Genomic DNA, 20,538 nt, shown 5'->3' on the forward strand with positions numbered 1-20,538 from the left:
AGTTTCCTTTCTGCATAATGAAAATAGGATTCTAGTTTTAGAAGGCTGAGCCAAAACTACACCTCACCTAGGGATCAGCCTGCATTCTCTTTTCTTTGAATAAGTATTTTCAAATACCATCAATCACATTTTTCTTAGAACTGAATATCCGTGCTAAACCATTTTCCTTGACCTCATGGCATTATTCCTCTCTATGTAGCTTTCTTATGCCTTGCCCTGACTCTGTCTGGTAGGTACCCGTTTCTGGAATCAGGGTCTGAAACTCCAGCTCCTCTGACCTCATTAAGCTGGGCTCTAGTTAAATTACCGACTGACTGGCCCATTTGGTAACACAGAGAGGCATAGTACTTTTTTTTTCCTTTCTTGTTACACTGTACTCATCTGACATGATTAGAAAAATTCATGACCAGGCACTAAGATGTACTTCTCAGTTATCCCCTTGTAGCCTAGGAAAGTGAGCAGAGTAACAAGTTTTTCTTTGTATTTCTGATAGAGGCACTACTTGGAACTTAAAAAACAAAAGAAGTAATTTTATAGGGAGGGAACTCCCAATTTTGACATTTTTAAACCGCTCAGTATTAACAGAGAAAACTAGCCAGTATTTAGTAAAATGAAATTTATTTAAAAAGTATTTTTAGGAAGCTGCAGAATTGCTAATGAATGCATCTTGATAAGCTTGCAGTGTTAGTTCTATATATGCTCCCTTCTGTGCTTCTGTTTCTGCAAAGACCTGTTTAAAAAAAAAAGTTTGAAAATAATAGAGCATATACTATTGGTAGTTTTTAGTTTTGAGACATCACTAACATTTCTGTAGCAGCAAAGGAAAGTCCCAGTTTAAAAAGCCTTCCACATTTCCAGTATTTTTCTGATTACCAAACAATAAGCATACTACATGGACAGAAAACAGTATCACAGTTAAAGCAACACTAATTCTAAACACCAGAGGTATCCAAATATGGATGCCATCTTTCAGAAAAAAATTAAGAAACCTGACATTGCTGGATCAAAATAAAAACCATTAGGTTCAAGAGAAATCTGGAGGATAAGAGTTAGCAAACTGATTTTTCACTTTAAAGAATGGGTTTTTTTCTACCCCACCGATGATGTCATCATCACTGGTTGTTTTTATCCTTAGTAAGCTTTGTAACTGCTTTGAAGTATGCATGAAGTAATATTGGGATAGAAGCCAGATCCACAAATACATGTCTAACCTGAGCATTAGAATCTAGAGATGAAAATTATACAATGGTCTCCCCTTCCCTTCCTGAAAAAAATCGTCTCTCAACATTTACAGAGACATCTATGTTAGCCCATAGTTTTGAGAGGTATGCAATTCCAAAATGATAGCACAACTAAGGCTTGGTATTATACAAGCACTACCCTCCCAGCTTCTGGACACCTGAACAGGAATGTGACCGAACTGGAGGACAGGAAGCTGCACTGGGGATGTGTACTACCCAGCAGTCCTCCACCACGCCCTGCTGGTGACCTGACCACTTAGTTGCCAGTACTGCAAAAAACAAGGGGGCTACTGCCCCACTGTGTGAACTTCTTGGACTCCAGCAGCAGCTCTTGTTTCTACTGTCCAGGCTAAAGAAATATGGTAGCTCTGATCACTCTGGTTCAAGGCCACAAATCTGTTTAGTTACCATTAAGTATGACCCACTTAAAAATTCTTTCCAACTCAGTCACCACACAGTAGCTAATGTGAAAAAAAGTCCCTTTACCTTAACTAAATGTAATCCCTCAGCCGCCTGCTTTTTGGCCTCTTGAGCTGACTGGCCATCTGGATGGAGGATGTGATAGAGCTGGACCAAGCTGGTGGCATCATCGACTCTAGAGGGAAAGAGTTTACTGTTAAAAAGGTTTATTGTTTTCTTCTTTTTTAATTTTTGTACTGTTTTCTTCTTTTGCTTCACAGTCCTATAAATGTGCCAAACTTTAAATTACATTTCAAACTTCCCTTGGGCCAGAAAAAATTTTTTATGGCCTTCAGTTTCATACTTTCAAAGGCACTTTCAGGAATACTGTCTAATTTAGGCTTCATTTCAACTCTGAGATAGGTAGGGCAGGAGTCAATACAGGCAGGGCCCAATTTATGACAGTGAATATATTCTAAATGTGGCTGTATCCTTTCTGGAAGCAGAACATCATTTCTTGTAGAGACAGCATTCTAATGGTAGATGATTTCCAAGCCAGCCCACATCATCAGCAGATAACATAATCCAACTCGGGGGGGGGGGGGGGTGTGTGACTGTACCTTCATCCTACATAAGCTGGAGGCTGGTGGTCATGGGGATTGCTCAGTGCCACCACTGCAGTGACATCTGCTAACAAATTTTCATTGAGACAGATGCCTCTGTATGAAGCATTTTAGGAGTCCAGGCAAGACTCCCAGGCCTCCTGTATTCCCAGGAACCCATCAGTTAAAACTCAGCATCCTAGGGAAGCAAATGTGCAATTATGCATACCAAACAAAAGGAAAGTCAGGTTCTACCTCAGCAACCTATCTAGTGTCACACAACTATCTATGATGAAGCCATAACAAAAAAGCTCAATTCTTACAGTTTGTACTTACCTTTTGTGAAACCTATAAACAATTTTCAACCTTAAAACTTACCTAGCCTTCCCCAAACTAAATAATCTCTGTGCTCTCACATAGTCAATACCTTCCTACCATTTGCCACCTCAAAGCTGAGAGGGTACATAAAAATAACCCTTCTAATGGCTTCACAGGCAAATTCTATCAAACATTTAGAGAAGAGCTAACACCTATCCTTCTCAAACTCTTCCAAAATATAGCAGAGGGAGGAACACTCACAAACTCATTCTAAGAGGCCACCATCACCCTGATACCAAAACCAGACAAAGATGTCACAAAGAAAGAAAACTACAGGCCAACATCACTGATGAACATAGATGCAAAAATCCTCAACAAAATACTAGCAAACAGAATCCAACAGCACATTAAAAGGATCATACACCGTGATCAAGTGGGGTTTATCCCAGGAATGCAAGGATTCTTCAATATAGGCAAGTCAATCAATGTGATACACCATATTAACAAGTTGAAGAATACAAACCATATGATCATCTCAATAGATGCAGAAAAAGCTTTTGACAAAATTTAAACCCATTTATGATAAAAACCTGCAAGAAAGTAGGCATAGAGGGAACTTTCCTCAACATAATAAAGGCCATATATGACAAACCCACAGCCAACATCGTTCTCAGTGGTAAGAAACTGAAACCATTTCTGCTAAGATCAGGAAGATGACAAGGTTGCCCACTCTCACCACTATTATTCAACATAGGTTGGAAGTTTTAGCCACAGCAATCAGAGAAGAAAAAGAAATAAAAGGAATCCAAATCAGAAAAGTAAAACTGTCACTGTCTGCAGATGACATGATACTATACATAGAGAATTCTAAAGATGCTACCAGAAAACTTCTAGAGCTAATCAAGGAATTTGGTAGAGTAGCAGGATACAAAATGCAGAAATCTCTTGCATTCCTATATGCTAAAGATGAAAAATCTGAAAGAGAAATTAAGGAAACACTCCCATTTACCACTGCAACAGAAAGAATAAAATAGAAACCTACCTAAGGAGACAAAAGACCTGTATGCAGAAAACTGTAAGACACTGATGAAAGAAATTAAAGACACAAACAGATGGAGAGATATACCATGTTCTTGGATTGGAAGAATCAACATTGTGAAAATGACTCTATTACCCAAAGCAATCTACAGATTCAATGCAATCCCTATCAAACTACCACTGGCATTTTCCACAGAACTAGAACAAAAAGTTTCACAATTTGTATGGAAACACAAAAGACCCCAAATAGCCAAAGCAATCTTGAGAAAGAAAAATGGAGCTGGAGGAGTCAGGCTCCCGGACTTTATACTACAAAGCTACAGTAATCAAGACAGTATGGCACTGGCACAAAAACAGAAATATAAATCAATGGAACAGGATAGAAAGCCCAGAGATAAACCCACACACATATGGTCACCTTACCTTTGATAAAGGAGGCAAGAATATACAATGGAGAAAAGACAGCCTCTTCAATAAGTGGTGCTGGGAAAACTGGACAGCTACGTGTAAAAGAATGAAATTAGAACACTCCCTAACACCTATGCAAAAATAAGCTCAAAATGGATTAAAGACCTAAATGTAAGTCCAGACACTATAAAACTCTTAGAGGAAAACATAGGCAGAACACTGTGACATAAATAAAAGCAACATCTTTTTTGACCCACCTCCTAGAGAAATGGAAATTAAAACAAAAATAAATGAATGGGACCTAATTAAACGTAAAAGCTTTTGCACAGCAAAGGAGACGATAAACAAGATGAAAAAACAACTCTCAGAATGGGAGAAAATATTTGCTAACGAAGCAACTGACAAAGGATTAACCTCCAAGATATACAAGAAGCTCATGCAACTCAATATCAAAAAAACAAACAACCCAATCCAGAAATGGACAGAAGACCTAAGTAGTCATTTCTCCAAAGAAGAAATAAATATGGCCAAAAAGCACATGAAAAGATGCTCAACATCGCTAATCATTAGAGAAATGCAAATTAAAGCTACAATGAGCTATCACCTCACACCGGTCAAAATGGCCATCATCAAAAAATCTAGAAACAATAAATGCAGGAGAGGGTGTGGAGAAAAGGGAACCCTCTTGCACTGTTGGTGGGAATGTAGACTGATACAGCCACTATGGAGAACAGTATGGAGGTGCCTTAAAAAACTAAAAGTATAACTACCATACAACCCAGCAATCCCACTACTGGGCATATACCCTGAGAAAACCATCATTCAAAAAGAGACATGTACCACAATGTTCTTTGCAGCTCTATTTACAATACCCAGGACATGGAAGCAACCTAAGTGTCCGCTGACAGACGAATGGATAAAGAAGATGTGGCACATATATACGATGGAATATTACTCAGCCATAAAAAGAAAAGAAATTGAGTTATTTGTAGTGAGGTGGATGGACCTAGAGTCAGTCATACAGAGTGAAGTAAGTCAGAAAGAGAAAAACAAATACTGTATGCTAACACATATATATGGAATCTAAAAAAAAAAAAAATTGGTTCTGTAGAACCTAGGGGCAGGACAGGAATAAAGACACACACGTGGAGAATGGTCTTGAGGACACGGGGAGGGGGAAGGGTAAGCTGGGACAAAGTAAGAGAGTGGCATTGACATATATACACTACCAAATGTGAAATAGATAGCTAGTGGGAAGCAGCCGCATAGCACAGGGAGATCAGCTCAGTGCTTTGTGACCACCTAGAGGGGTGGAATAGGGAGAGTGGGAGGGAGATGCAAGAGGGAGGGGATATGGGGATATATGTATACATATAGCTGATTTACTTTGTTATACAGCAGAAACTAACACAACATTGTAAAGCAATTATACTCCAATAAAGATGTTAAAGGAAAAATAAAAACCCTTCTAGAGTGGGGTAAAGAATTTCTCAAGACATGGTGACCTTTGAGAGATGCTCTGGGCTCATTCCAAGGCCCATCCACCCTAAAGGCCATGTCTTGGTAGAACTGAGAAGCCAGAAGTGAGAAAGTAAAACTTTCCAGAGGAAAAATATTTTTTAAATGTTCAGTATAAATCTGTTGTGTTTGTTGTAATCTAATAGTCCAATAAACGTGACAACAAAAGATAACAGTAATTCTCTTTAGAGCATAACCATGTGAACCCATCAAGAGCTTAAATGGGTTTCTATATCTTAGTCATGCTTAGGGCTTCTTTACGTTCATGCTACGGTACAATGCCTGTGTCTCACAGAATAATTTAGCTTCACACCCAGCCCATATTTGAAATTAAAAAAAAAAATAAATTTACATGCAAAGATTTTAAAGGCATCTCAATTCAAAACCAACAGTGGAACTTCAGTTTGAAATAAATGTGCAGAATCTCAATTCTGGCCTGGGCTCCGTTCACTGAGGACATGCACCCTCTACTGTTTAGCCTGGGATTTGCAGCAAACTGTCCTGTTCAGCATTCCCACAGGAAGTTTTACTTAAGCAGATCAGGAAATTCAAGGAACTCAAAATTCCCTCCCAGTATGCAAATGAACTGCTTCAGAGGTAAAGCGTACGTGTGATGAGTATTACTATAATATCGCTTATTAGTACTCCTCGATAAAGAACCTTAATTTTCAAAGAAATACATTTTTTTTTTAATTTATTCCTTTTTGGCTGTGTTGGGTCTCCATTGCTGTGCATGTGCTTTCTCCAGTTGCGGTGAATAGGGGATACTCTTCACAGCGGTGCGCGGGCTTACTGCGGTGGCTTCTCGTTGCAGAGCTCGGGCTCTAGGCAAGTGGGCGCAGTAGTTGTGGCTCGCAAGCTCTAGAGCGCAGGCTTGTGATGCACGGGCTTAGTTGCTCCTCGGCATGTGGGATCTTCCTGGACCAGGGATAGAACCCGTGTCCCCTGAATTGGCAGGTGGATTCTTAACCACTGCGCCACCAGGGAAGTCCAGAAGTACATTTCTGTGTTGCTCTAATTTCTTATAAAAAATGTTAAATTCGGGCTTCCCTGGTGGCGCAGTGGTTAAGAGTCCGCCTGCCGATGCAGAGGACGCGGATTCGTGCCCCGGTCCGGGAAGATCCCACATGCCGCGGAGCGGCTGGGCCCGTGAGCCGTGGCCCCTGAGCCTGCGCCTCCAGAGCCTGTGCTCCGCAACAGGAGAGGCCACAACAGTGAGAGGCCCGCGTAGCGCAAAAAATAAAAAAAAGTTAAATTCTTTTTATAATAAAATAATTTCAGAATATTTACATTTGAGAAGCTTTATAAGAAAATTCATTCACAGGAGATGTCACTGCTAATGCACCTAAAGGCAAGTCATTTTTGAGCATCCTCATGACCAGCAGCAGCCTCTTGCTTATGTGGGATGAAGGTATATTTCTGCCCTCTGAATTGGATTACACTACATATGCTGGAGAAGAGGGCTAGCCTGGAAATCACTTACCATTAGGAATGATGTTTCTATGAGAAATGACACTGTTTCCACATGGGCTGTAATTCTTAGACAATATGGAACCTTCTAGTTCCAAATGCCTTACCTTTGTGTGAACGATTCAGATTACACGGAGGATAGTCTGAGTCAAAACTCCTTACATTCAAGATGGCAATAATCACTAAGCTCTCTGGTGACTTTCTTACTACAGCCGTGTTGGTTTCTTTTCCTTGTTATTTTGGCCTTTCTCTAACTCAACCAATGGAAAGATACTCGAAAATAATCTCCTCAGTTCATCACAAGTTGTAAAGTATTATTTCAGCTAGAAGGCTGGGTGCACACCAGTTGAATGCTAAAATACAACAGACATTCTTTGTTTCACACAACTTTGAAAAAAACCTGTAACCTTTTTAATGCCTTAAAAATCTTGCAAAAACAAGGAGGATCAAAAGCAAGAGTATTTTCATAAATTAAATGACTTTTACTGAAAAGCACCCATCAGAGCTTACGTCTACTTCTTTACATTTCCTATTTAATCCCCTTTAAGTATATGGAAAGTTCACTGGTATCCAGGAGCACCAGTAAGGCCAGGGATAAGTCAATATCCAGGGTATACAGTACAGATCCAAAGCCATTTACTCTTTCAAAGAATCCAGCCCCGTTTACACAACACAGAAGCAAAGACTGAGAAAACTGGATTATACTGGAAAAACAAACCCATAAACAAACTGAGGTAAGTGAAATCTATCACTGGACAGTACATTGTTATCACTGGAAAAATAACATAGATTAAATACAAGTTTAATGATAATAAGAATTTCTTTACTTACTAAGATCATACTTACAAATCTCTCTGAATCTGGTCAATCAGTAAACCATCAATCTTTTTCTTATTTACAAAATACCAAGCCATTCCACCGAAGTGTCTTGTTGAACGTAAAACGTCATACTTTCCATATTTATCTATATCTTCGTAGGTCTGATGATGAATCTGTCCACACAAAATGCAACTTTTCAGAGATATGAAAATAAACAGAAGTGAGCAGCATTACTGGGTATACATCTACTAGCATGTGAGCTGCCCAAGAAAGTATCAGTAAACGAGGTCTACTTATACCGGCCTCCACTATCACTGACCAGCAGATATGATTTAGACCAGCCTCTACTGTCAAAGTATATAGGGCCTGGAACAAGTCTGCCAAACATTTATAGCAGATCAATGACTCTTCAGCAGCCACGCACTATTTTTTTTTTTTTTTTTTTTTTTTGCGGTACGCAGGTCTCTCACTGTTGCGGCCTCTTCCCTTGCAGAGCACAGGCTCCAGATGCGCAGGCTCAGCAGCCATGGCCCACGGGCCCAGCCGCTCCGCGGCATGCGGGATCCTCCCAGACCAGGGCACGAACCCATGTCCCCCACATTTGCAGGCGGACTCTCAACCACTGCGCCACCAGGGAAGCCCAGCCACGCACTATTTATTAAGCTCCTATTACATATATATATATATATATGGACCACTGGAAATAATGGGCCACCACTCCCTTTTTTCCCTATCCAATCAGCTACCCCACACTAACTTACTAACGAATGTTCCTTCAGTTCTTCTAGAGTGATCTTCCTAAATGAGGACTTTGATGAGGGCATTCTTGTGTTCAAAAGGCTGCTGACTGAAGTCCAGATTCATCAGCCTAGCATCTGAGGCCACCTGTGATATGGCCCCATCTACCTTTCTAGCTTAATCTTGAACCACTCCCCTACATATACACTGCATGTACAAGCAAACCAGATGACTGGCCATTTCTCAAGTATACTTTGTTTCCTGCCTGTTGTTCATACTTTCCCCTCTACCTGAAACACCTCTCCTCACCCAACTCCACCAGCCATAATGTTCCCTGCCCTTCTAGAACCCTCTTCAAGAACCCTATGACGCCTGAGAGCACGTTGTAACCTTCTCTTAGCACCTAACATCTTAGACCTACTGTGCTAATTATCTGTATACTTAACTAGCACTCTTCCCCACAATCATTTGTGGACTCTGACAGGGCTCCCTATCCTAGTTCATGCCATAACCTACACCTCCACAACAATACCTTATACATGGAAGGTACTATATGATTATTTATTAAACTGAACTGTAAGATACATACACTGCATTCTGGCAAATTTCCGTGAACAACTGTTTTCCTGTGTGATTAACTGAAAAAAGAATAGTCTTTGCCGTCAAGTTTGGGTCTTACCTCTACCACTGACTAGCTGTGCAACTTTCAGCAAGTTACTTAACTCTTAAATTCTCTCATCCTTCAGTCAAGGGTTGTGAGGATGAAAATATCTATCTGGTGTACATCAGGCACTTGATAGGTGTTCAGGCATTTCCCTTCTCTTCCCCCTGTATCAAAGCTTATAACCTAACTCATTGTGCTGGATTAAAAAATCATACTCTTAATCATACTTAAGCCCATACTTTAGAAACTGTAGAATATACTCACTTTGATATATTCAGCAGAATCTGGCTCAAACTGGGCAACGCAGAGATTGAGGACATCAGCATGCCGGTCCTGGCTGTACATGGTCTAAACCAACACACACAGAATTAGATGAGAAGAACATGAGAGTGCAACACCTGTCCTGACGCCATGCCGGACCTGCCCATCCACACACAGGCCACATCTGTGCTCAGCAAGAGGGATGCAGAAACAACACAGGCTTCGTAACTGTCACACCTGGATTCAAATCCTACCTAAGCCAATTACAAGATAAATAACCCTCCTTATCATTAGAAATGTCTGTTTATCAAAGCAAAAGGCCCAGCAGCACCAGAGCCAACTGTTCAACAAAGAAACCATCAGCGCTACCTCTATGAAACCAAAATCACCTTACCTGAAGATTTTCTTCCTTAAAAATTACTGGTGTTAAAACTCTACGACCTTCTTTTGGGAAATAAACTTGAATCATCCGGTCCCTTTCTTCCCAAGTGGCTTTGCGTAGTGTGCCACTTGGTTCTCTGACGACAATAAAACGCTCCTGAAATAGAAAACGTAGTCAAGGATGAGGCCGTGAGGACTTAATTTTTAGTTCCAGTGTCCCACTAAGCACCATTATAAGAATAACCTGCAATCAACAATATAAAATGCAACCGGGAAACATAAGATGCAATCATCTGTATGATTTCAACGATAACTGTAAGCCTCAAAGACCTGGCGAGATTTGATACTCCCTTCACTAATCACTGCCGTGCCTCTGACAAGCAGAAACCTAAATCAAAGTATGTACTAAATGGGATCTATAGCCTTCAAGTGGGTTCAATACATAAAACGGTTCAACTAAAAAAAGGTGACCTGAGATTCATCTAAATCCATTTCAGAAGAAAGAAGTGCTATAAAACCTTTCTGAATTATTTCATTTCCCCATCCTAAAGTCTCACACAGACAGACTTTACTACTTTATGATTTATGTTTAAAGTCCCGGGGATTGAAGGAACAAACCCAAAGGTGTGGAGTCTTAATCCCACACCTCTGCGATGCCTCATACTGGAGACAAAAGCGTCAGAGAGACTGGCTGGTCCGCCTGCCAAATCCCAGGCCACAGGACTGCTTCCTCCACTGAATTCCACCCACTGTGTGTACCACCCAACTGGCAATTTATCACGTGCAGGATTCTTAACACCTCTCAGATACTGTTAATACTGTTACAGAACTGGAAGAGGTCAGGAACTGTGGATTACAATTCTCTGCAACACCCAGAGTGACTTACACAGAGCCTTGCACATAGCAGATAAATGAGACCCCTCTGATTAATGTTTAAATTAACCAGATGGTACTGACACTCAACTCTTCAGAGATGTTAAGAGTCTCTGAATGTGTTCTGAGGATAATATAATTAAAACTTTCATCAAGCACTGCAAATAGAAAAAAAATAGCAGATGGCAAAGTACCACAGTTGTTCCTCAAAAGGATTTTGGTAATTTGAATTCCAAGTTCCTTTCTCCCTCTCAGGTTATAGAACGCTCCCACAACCAGCCTGCACAGCACTGCAAACATATATAAAAGCAAAACTCTCATTAAAAATGAAAATTCTGATCCCTGTTCATTATGTCAGATATACAGGTGATTGATGTACAGACATGGACATTGCTCAAATCATGTCTTCCAACCAAAATCACATATGATAGAAAGATTAGTACAGGGTGGCCCTTTTCCCAGCCCTATCACTATGCAATATTCTACTGCATTTTGTGGGCTGAACTGTAAATTACTCTTTTGCTCTTTACTTGAAAAGGCTCAAACAACAACTAATATATTTTGTAAGTGCCAGAGTGTTCTTTTGGAACTGGCAATCAGAGGAAGAGGAGCTAGACAATAAAAACTACAACAGATGAAGTGGTGCCTGAAAATTATCTGGGGAAACCTGCCATTTTTACTGCAAATTCTGAACAGTGAAAATCCTTCAGGAAGTCTGAGTTTTTTTGGCATCAGCAAGAATTTCCATCTTAAAAAGCTTCAGCTACGGAAATCAGTCTAACTTGAGCAGAATCTCCCTTCTCCTATATTGCCTTGAAGATACTTTCCTATTTGTGGTTTGAGGGTAGGTTTCTGTCTTGTTCTGTCTCAGCACACCTGTCTCTTTTTCTGCAGTCAATCTGGAAATACTGTGTCCATAATCTGTAAGGAAATGGTGACATGATGATGTGGTGCTGGTTTGCATTTTTCTTCTTTATGCTGTATCTGCCAGGTCTCACTCAGTCGCAGAAATTCTGGTTTGGAAGATTCAGAGACAGCTGGGTCACACGATGTTGACCCTCGTCCCTCAGGCCCATCTCTACACAGTATTTCAAATAAAAATCATTTTGCAATTAGACATACACTTACCCGGTGTGGTATGCTATATGATATATCAGTAAACACATATTTGGCTGTTTCTGTTCCTTCCAAAATCTTATCTTCAGCTAACACGTCATTTATTGGCGCTCGCTCTTCCAGAACTGGTGGCATTTTTAATCGGACTTTAGCCGCCTCGACTGCCTGTCTTGTAGCCTAATGAAATAAAATATTTCTTGGGAAAGCCGCAAGGTTACAGACCAAAAGGATCACCTGACAAAAGCAGACACTAATGAAAAATGCTAAAGACTTCAAAGAGAAGAGGCTGTAGCCATGAATAAGTGGGCTCCTGGGCCCTGGTCTTTGCCTCTGTGGTGTGGCTGACAGCACTAGCTACAGGCTTAACCACTCTCAAAACAGCAAAGGGATGCTCTAAGACAGAGCCGGGCCACAAAAGCTGCCTGAAATGGGACAAAGGATTTCACTTATTGGGTGCTTACTATGTGTTTAAATATTTTGTATTAAATTTGGCTCATTTAATGCCCACAACTACCTTATGAGCTAAGTGCTACTGTTATGTCATTTTATGAGACAGAAAATAGAGGCACACAAACGTTAAGTAAATTGCTAAGAAGCTGCAGCACTAGGATTGAACCCAGGCAACTTAACTCCAGAGCCCCTGCCCTTAACCACTGAGCACACTGCTCCATGCCATACTGTTAACCGTGGTTATGTCTGAGAGGTGAAAGGGGCCCTTCGTGTGATATGCTATTGGGTAATTGAATTTTTTGCTATGACTCTTAATTATTTTTGAATTAGAAAGAAGAGCTATTGCTCTTCATATATTCGTACATCAAAGCATTTTCCACAAAGCACTCAATACTCACGACTCCAGGAGGACCCTTGCCTGGAGTTGGACGCTGTCCAGAAGGATCTCATAATCTCACCAAAGCCTCAGCCTCAAAGTACTCACAACAAATGTTCCTCTAGGAAGGAAGCTGGAACAGGCAGCACAAAGGGAGGCTGATCAAGCTGGTTCTGGAGCAGAGGCGGCTCTGCCGGACAGCCAGGCCTGGACCACACGCCCAGTCTGCCTAATTTTGGCCATACCCCCTGCTCCTCTCTGCCTGCCTGCTCACATTTCTTTTCTCACTTCTGTGCCTGCAACTCTCCCTCACTAGCACCTGTGGAAGAGCAGCTACCAGCGTCTGAAGGGGTCCTGGAAATCTTGTTTAATCCTTTAAAGGAAGGTATTATACCAATATTCTTACGTTCACATACCTCTTCCAACTGTGCCTGGGTCATTAGCTTATACGTTGGTGGCTTCGCTTCTTGTATAGCTGGCTTAAAAATCTTCTTCAGATCTAAGCCTGTCATCTTGATGAGTATGCTTTGGACTTCCTCATCCATAAAGGTAGGTTTCTTGATCTTTGAGCTACCAGATTCTGTTAAAATGAATTTTTAGTAAATAAGATGTCAAAAATGACAAACCAATAAGACCTCTAAATGGAAAAGTCAACAATAAAAATTATTAACACAAGGTCTACCTCAGTATGCATAATACTAATACCTCCAAGATTCCTTCATTCATTCATTTAAAATTACTGAGCATTCACTATGATAAAGATACAGTTTCTGTCAAAAAGGTACTGAAAGTCTAGTGAAGAAAGCAACATGAAAAAAGTAGCTAATGCAACATTAACAACAATCATGGTTACTACCATCTACAGAGTTGTCTCCTATATGCCACTCATTACATACATTTTCAGGAATGCTTACAACAACCCACAAAATACTGATACCCCAGTTCTGTAGATGAGGATATCGGATATTGGAGTCTTCCTAAAGACAACTAGCTATTAAATGATAGAGCCAGGATTTAAACTGCAGTTTATCTGATGCCAGAGCCTAGATCAATTCCACTCTTCCATTACATTCCTTAGAGCAAGTGCTACATACAAGGAAGGTACAGGGGGTTGTGTGATTACAGAGGCAGAAACTAAACATAGCCTGGGAGCAGAGAAGGGCATGGTAGGGTCAAAGAAGGCTTCCCAGGTGCCTGAATAGAGCAGAGAAAAAGGGAAGGAAATTCTAGGCTGAGGGGATCCAGCTAGGAAAAAGAGGCCCGGGTCACTGGACATGACACTGAAGAGGTCACGTGGCATCATGGAAGAAAGCTGGACGGAAGAGGAGGAGACTCAGATCTCAGCTCTGCCTTATGCAGCTTGCCTATCCCTTTGCCCAACCCCCATTTCCATTAAAAAAATAGCCATTCCTTCCCAACCACCTCTTCCTCTGCTAGTCCTATAAATGCTGGCGTCCTGGTGTCCCTCAGGATTCTGAACTACATTCTTCTTTTCTCCCTTCTCACAGTCTTGATGGATGATCTCCTAACCTCCTATAATTACTTCTATATGCTGGAGACTCTAAAATCTGAATCTCCGGCCAAGATCATCTTCCATCCAACTACCCAATGGATATCTCACATGCAGTTCAATACTGCCAAAGCAGAACCCATAATTTCTCTCCTGTCACAAACCTGCTTTTCCTATTATCCTTAGCACCATCCAACAGGTCACGTGGGCCAGAAGCCTACAGTCATTCTTGATTTCTCCTTTACCCTCCACATCTAGCCAACAGCAGGAGTAATGTTAGCAGCTCACACTTGTTAGATATTTACTATGTGCCGGTACTAACTACTTTACATACTTGGCACGTTTAATCCTCCTAACAACCCCACAAATACTACGATTATCCCCATTTTACAAAAAAGGATACTGACACAAAACATACTGCCTGTTACACCTCATAAATCGGTCTTTAAGCCTCCATTTCCCACTGCCACTACTCTAGTCAAGGCCATCCTATCTCTTGCCTTAGCCTCCTAACCTATCCCCCTGCCTCCATTCTGACCGTTCTCCACAGAACACTCACAGTCATCTCTTAAAAATGTAATTCAAACAACAGAAAAGATTAACCAAGAGTTCGTTCATTGAAAAGCTAAGCAAAATTGACAAACCTTTAGCTAGACCAAGGAAAAAAGAGGATCCAAACCAACAAAATTGTAACTGAAAAACACATTACAACTGATACTACAGAATTTCAAAGGATCATAAGAGGCACGAACAACTATATGCCAACAAACTGGACAACCTAGAAGAAATGGAAAAATTCTTAGAAATATACAATCTACCGAGACAAAATCGGGAAGAAATAGAAAATCAAAACAGACCAATTACTAGTAAGAAGACTGAATCAGTAATAAAAAATTCTCCCAATGAAGAAAGGCCCAGGACCAGATGGCTTCACAGATGAATTTTACCAAACATTTAAAGAATTAATGCCCATCCTTCTCAAACTCTTCCAAAAAATCGAAGAGGAGGGAACACTCCCAAACTCATTTTATGAGGCCAGCATTAACCTGATACCAAAGCCAATAAAGGATACTAACAGAAAACTACAGGCCAGGACTTCCCTGGTGGTGCAGTGGTTAAGAATCCGCCTGCCAATGCAGGGGATATGGGTTTGAGCCCTGGTCCAGGAAGATCCCACAAGTCGCGAAGCAACTAAGCCCGTGCACCAGGACTACTGAGCCTGTGCTCTAGGGGCTGCGTGTTGCGACTACCGAGCCCACATGCTGCAACTACTGAAGCCCGTGAGCCTAGAGCTCAGGCTCCGCAACAAGAGAAGCCACCACAATGAGAAGCCCGCGTACCACAACGAAAAGCAGCCCCCGCTCGCTGCAACTAGAGAAAGCCCGCGCACAGCAACAAAGACCCAACAATAAATAAATAAATAAATAAAAACTACAGGTCAAACATTCTCAATAAAATACTAGCAAATTGATTCAGCATAACATTAAAAAGATCATTCACCATGATCAAATGGGATTTATTTCTTGGGCTGCGAAGACGATTCAACATACTCAGGTCAATCAATCAATATTCATAGAATGAAAGGAAAAAAACATGATTACTTTGACAGATGCAGAAAAAGCATTTGACAAAATTCACGATTAAAAACTTCTAACAAATTAAGTACAAAAGGATCACACCTCAACATAATAAAGGCCATATATGACAAACCCACAGCTAACAATCTACTCAATGGTGAAAGGTTGAAAGCCTCCTCTCCAAGGTCAGGAACAAGACAGGGCTGTCCAATCTCATCACTCCTATTCAACACAGTACTGGAAGTTCTAGCCAGAGTACTCAGGCAAGAAAAAGAAATAAAATGCAACAGAATTGAAAAGGAAACTGTCTCTATTTGCAGATGACATGATTTTATCTATAAAAATATCCTAAAGACTCCATCAATAAACCATTAGATCTAATCAACAAATTCAGTAAAGTTGCAGGACACAAAATTAATATACCAAAACCAATACCATTTCTGTACACTAACAACAAATTATCTGAAAAAGAAAGCATCAAAAACTATATAATATTTATGGCTTCCCTGGTGGCGCAGTGGTTGAGAGTCAGCCTGCCGATGCAGTGGGACACGGGTTCGTGCCCCGGTCCAGGAAGATCCCACATGCCGCGGAGTGGCTGGGCCCGTGAGCCATGGCCGCTGAGCCTGCGTGTCCGGAGCCTGTGCTCCGCAACAGGAGAGGCCACAACAGTGAGAGGCCCGCGTACCGCAAAAAAAAAACAAAAAACAATATTTAGTAATAAATTTAACCAAGGAGGTGAAAGATTGCTATACTGAAAACCACAAAACACTGCTGAAAAGAAATCAAAGAAGACATAAATAAATGGAAAGGTATCCTGTGTTCATGGATTAGAAGAATTAATATTGTTAAAATGTCCATACTACCCAGCATCATCTACAGATTCAATGCAACCCCTATCGAGGGTCCAATGGCATTTTTTTACAGAGGCAGAAGAAACAAACCTAAAATTTGTATGGAACCACAAAAGACCCTGAATAGCCAAAGTAATCCTAAGAAAGAACAACAAAGCAGGAGGCATCACACTTCCTGATTTCAAGCTATATAATCAAAACAGTATGGTACTGGCATAAAAACAGACACAGAGACCAAGGGAACAGAATTGAGAGTGCGTAAATAAACTCATGCCTACAGAACCAACTAATATTTGACAAAGAAACCAAGAATACTCAAAGGAGAAAAGACAGTCTCTTCAATAAACGGTGCTGGGAAAACTGGATATTCACATGTAAAAGAATGAAACTAGACCCCTAGCTTACACCATTCACAAAAATTAACTCGAAGTGAATTAAAGACTTAAATGTAAGACCAGAAACCATAAAACTCCCAGAAGAAAACACAGGAAAACAGCTCCTTGACATTCGTCTTGGCAATGATTTTTTGTATACGACACCTAAAGCACAAGCAACAAGATTAAAAATAAACAAGTGGGACTACATCCAACTAAAAAGCTGCTGCACAGCAAAAGAAACAACCAACAAATGAAAAGACAACCTACAAAACGCAAAAAAGAATTGCAAACCATATATCTGATGAGGAATTAATATCCAAAATATATAAAGAATTCATACAACTCAATAACAAAAAACCAAATAATCCAGCTAAAAAATGGGCAAAGGGGCTGAACAGACATTTCTCCAAAGAAGATGTATGAAAGGTACATGTAAAGTACTCAACATCACTAGTCATTAAAGAAATGCAAATTAAAACCACAATGAGATATCATCTCATACCTGTTAGAATGGCTATCATCAAAAAGACAAGAGATAACAAATGCTGGTGTGGATGTGCAGGAAAAAGGAACCCCTCTGCACTGTTGGTGGGAATGTAAACTGGTACAGCCACTATGGAAACAGTATGGAGGTTCCTAAAAAAAAAAAAACTACCATATGACCCAGCAATTCCACTTCTGGGAATATATCTGAAGGAAATGAAAACACTATGTTGAAGAGATACCTGCATCCCCATGTTAATAGCAGTATTATTTACAATAGCCAAGACATAGAAACAACCTAAGTACCGACTGATAAACGATACATATTTACATACATACATATTTACATACATACGTATATGTTTATGTGTATACAAGAGTGAGATGTTATATACCTCACATCTTTATATACACATAAACACATATACATACACACGTGTATGTAAAATATATATATGTAAAATATAGTGAATAACATATAATTTTGTTACAAATACTTCTGAATTTTTCCAGAAAGATAGTTTAAAAACATGTAAAAGGTGGTTCTGTTAGAGTAGGCACTCCTGATAGCATCCTGTCTTTACAGTTACTAAGAAAGAATATTATTAGTGAGAAGAAAAGCATCCAAAAGATCACGTCCTAGTAGAAAATCATGGCTGTCAGAGAAGTTTAAAATTTAATATGTAAAATAATACACACACACAGAATATTTTTCAGCCACAAAAAATGAGGAAATCCTGCCATTTGTGACAACATGGATGGACCCTGAGGGCATTACACTAAGATAAGTCAGGCAGAGAAAGACAAATACCGTATGACCTTTGTGAAGTGCAAGGTGCTGGGGGGGCGGGGCGGTCAAAAGGTATAAACTTTCAGTTATAAGATAAATAAATTCTAGGAATGCTGTATGGTATACATGAAAGTTGTTGAGAGTAAATCCTAAAAATTCTCATCATGAGAAAAAAAACCTTTTTCTTCCTGTTTTTGGATCTCTATGAGAAGATGGATGAGAAGATGGACGTTAACTTACTGGGGTAACGATTTCACAATATATGTAAATCAAATTATGTTGTACACCTTGAAGTTATACACTGCTGTATATCAAATATATCTCAATAAAACTGGAAAAGAACTTTTATCTTAACAGTGTAATCACGGTCACTCCCATACTTAAAACTCACCAATGGCTTTCAACACCATTTAGAAAAAAAGTTAAGGTAATCTGCTTACTGCACCGTGTCCCCACTAGACTCTGTGTTCTCCCAAGGCCACAATCCTGTTTTGTACTGGTCTCTGGCACCCAGGGTCTCTTACAGTGCCTGGCACACAGTCGTGCTCAGCACTACTCTCCCCTCAGACAGTCCCTCCCATTCCGCCAGCTTCGGTTAACATTTTTACTCCAGTACTTCTCAATGTCTATGTAACTGCATACCCAACACCTCCACTTGAATCTCAAAGGCACCTCAAATTTAATGCGTCCAAAACAGACGTTTATCTTTGCTTCCCTTCCCGTCTCCTTACCTCATCTACTCCTGCCTTTTCTCCCCGATTTCTCCTCCTCTCATTCCCATCTAAAACACTGCCCTATAATTAATCTTCTCTGTCTTGGTGTAAATGGCACTACTCTCCACTCAACTGCTCAAGCCAGAAACTGGAGAAGTAACATTGATTTCTCCTTTGATATCCAGATTCAAAGTCATAACCAGCCTCATCAATCCTACCTCCAAAGTGGGTTCCCAAACTACCTGTGTTCAGTCTCGTTTCTGGACTTTTGCTTATGCTGTTTCCTCCGCGTGGAATGCTTCTTGTTTTCTCCCTGGCACGATTAACCAGGTCCCAGCTTTGGCCATATTTTCCAGGAATCCTTCCTTGCCTTTTCAACCTAGTCTGAGTGCCACTCTTCTCTACGACCCCTATCACAGTCCGGGTCACAATGTACTGCCATTCCCCACTGGGCCGCCAGTTAGCTCAGGGCAAAACCCATGTCAGTCCTAGTCCACCGTATCCCCTAAACGTAGCTCTGTGCTTTACCAAGAGCGGAGTCCAGGCACTGACGCTTAAGTGAAGGAATTAATGAACAAACGCGGTAGACTACAGACCCCGCGGGTACAGGAGAGAGACGACTGGGTCTAAGGTCGCGCTGCAGGAAGAGCCGGGGCCCCCGTGTGGGTCTCGCCAGCCTGAAGCAGGCTCTAGATCTCCCAGGAGAACGCCCAAGCGGACGCCCCGCAGGTCACTTACCTGCCTCGGAGCCGAGCCCACGGCATGGCGTTCCCGCCCCGCAGACCCCGGGCAGAGGCTGGAACAGGGAACCGGGCCGGGGCCGAGTGCGGGCCCGGAAACAGACCCGCCAGGTGACCCGAGAACCTGCCTGCGGGGTGAACAGGGACACAAACGCTCTGAGGATCGCCATACTTATCCGGGCCACTTACGCCGGAAGCGTCTGAGAGCGATCCCGGGTCTCGCGCGGTTCTTAGGGCATTCTGGGAAATGTAGTGTGGAAGAGGGAGGAGGGAGGAGGCTGCCGGAAGCTACGCAATTTCTATTTATAAAACAATAAATTTCTGCTTATGAAGCAATAGATTGTTTCTTGTAAACCGCTTGTTCCCGAGTAGAAGGTGTTTATGTGCTCTTTTTCCTAGACCTTTCCTTCGTTTCCATGGCTCTCAATAACAAATTTCCTGCCCAAACCTTTTCTCCCAGCCCCAGGTTTAAATCCAACTGCCCGTTCGACTTCTCCGTTCAAACTTCTCACGGGGCCCCACCCCACCAACCCCGCCAAATAACACCTGATTCCAAGCTCTGATTGCCACCACCATTCCCCATCAACTCACGCACGTTTGCTGTCTTGGAATCTTAAGTCTCTTCTGTAGTAGCTCTTTTCTCAATTTGTGCTCAATTATTTTGCTCATTTATCTGCTTGCTTATTTTTCTCATGCCAAGAAGACAATGACTTTATACACTGTATTATAATATCACCTAGCCTGGTACATATGTACACAGCAAACATTTGTTGAATAAATGACTAACTGAACAATGAAAGGATCCCGTTAAGTTCTTCCCAG

The 20,538-nt window shown here is 41.1% G+C and overlaps 1 protein-coding gene across 1 annotated transcript; it reads right to left on the reverse strand.

Moving 5' to 3' along the window:
• Positions 1-524: 524 nt before the first annotated feature.
• On the reverse strand, positions 525-19,891 carry MRPS22 (mitochondrial ribosomal protein S22). The gene is made up of 8 exons (XM_082840258.1): positions 19,715-19,891; positions 13,089-13,252; positions 11,859-12,023; positions 9,871-10,014; positions 9,480-9,563; positions 7,841-7,986; positions 1,728-1,836; positions 525-730 (listed from the first exon to the last, which is right to left on the reverse strand). The coding sequence occupies exons 1-8, from the start codon at positions 19,884-19,886 to the stop codon at positions 635-637; spliced, it is 1,080 nt and encodes a 359-aa protein (XP_082696384.1). The 5' UTR covers positions 19,887-19,891; the 3' UTR covers positions 525-634.
• Positions 19,892-20,538: the final 647 nt, after the last annotated feature.

The sequence above is a fragment of the Leucopleurus acutus genome (assembly GCF_964270905.1).
Source record: "Leucopleurus acutus genome assembly, chromosome: 5".
In the NCBI taxonomy this organism is placed as follows: Eukaryota; Metazoa; Chordata; class Mammalia; order Artiodactyla; family Delphinidae; genus Leucopleurus; species Leucopleurus acutus.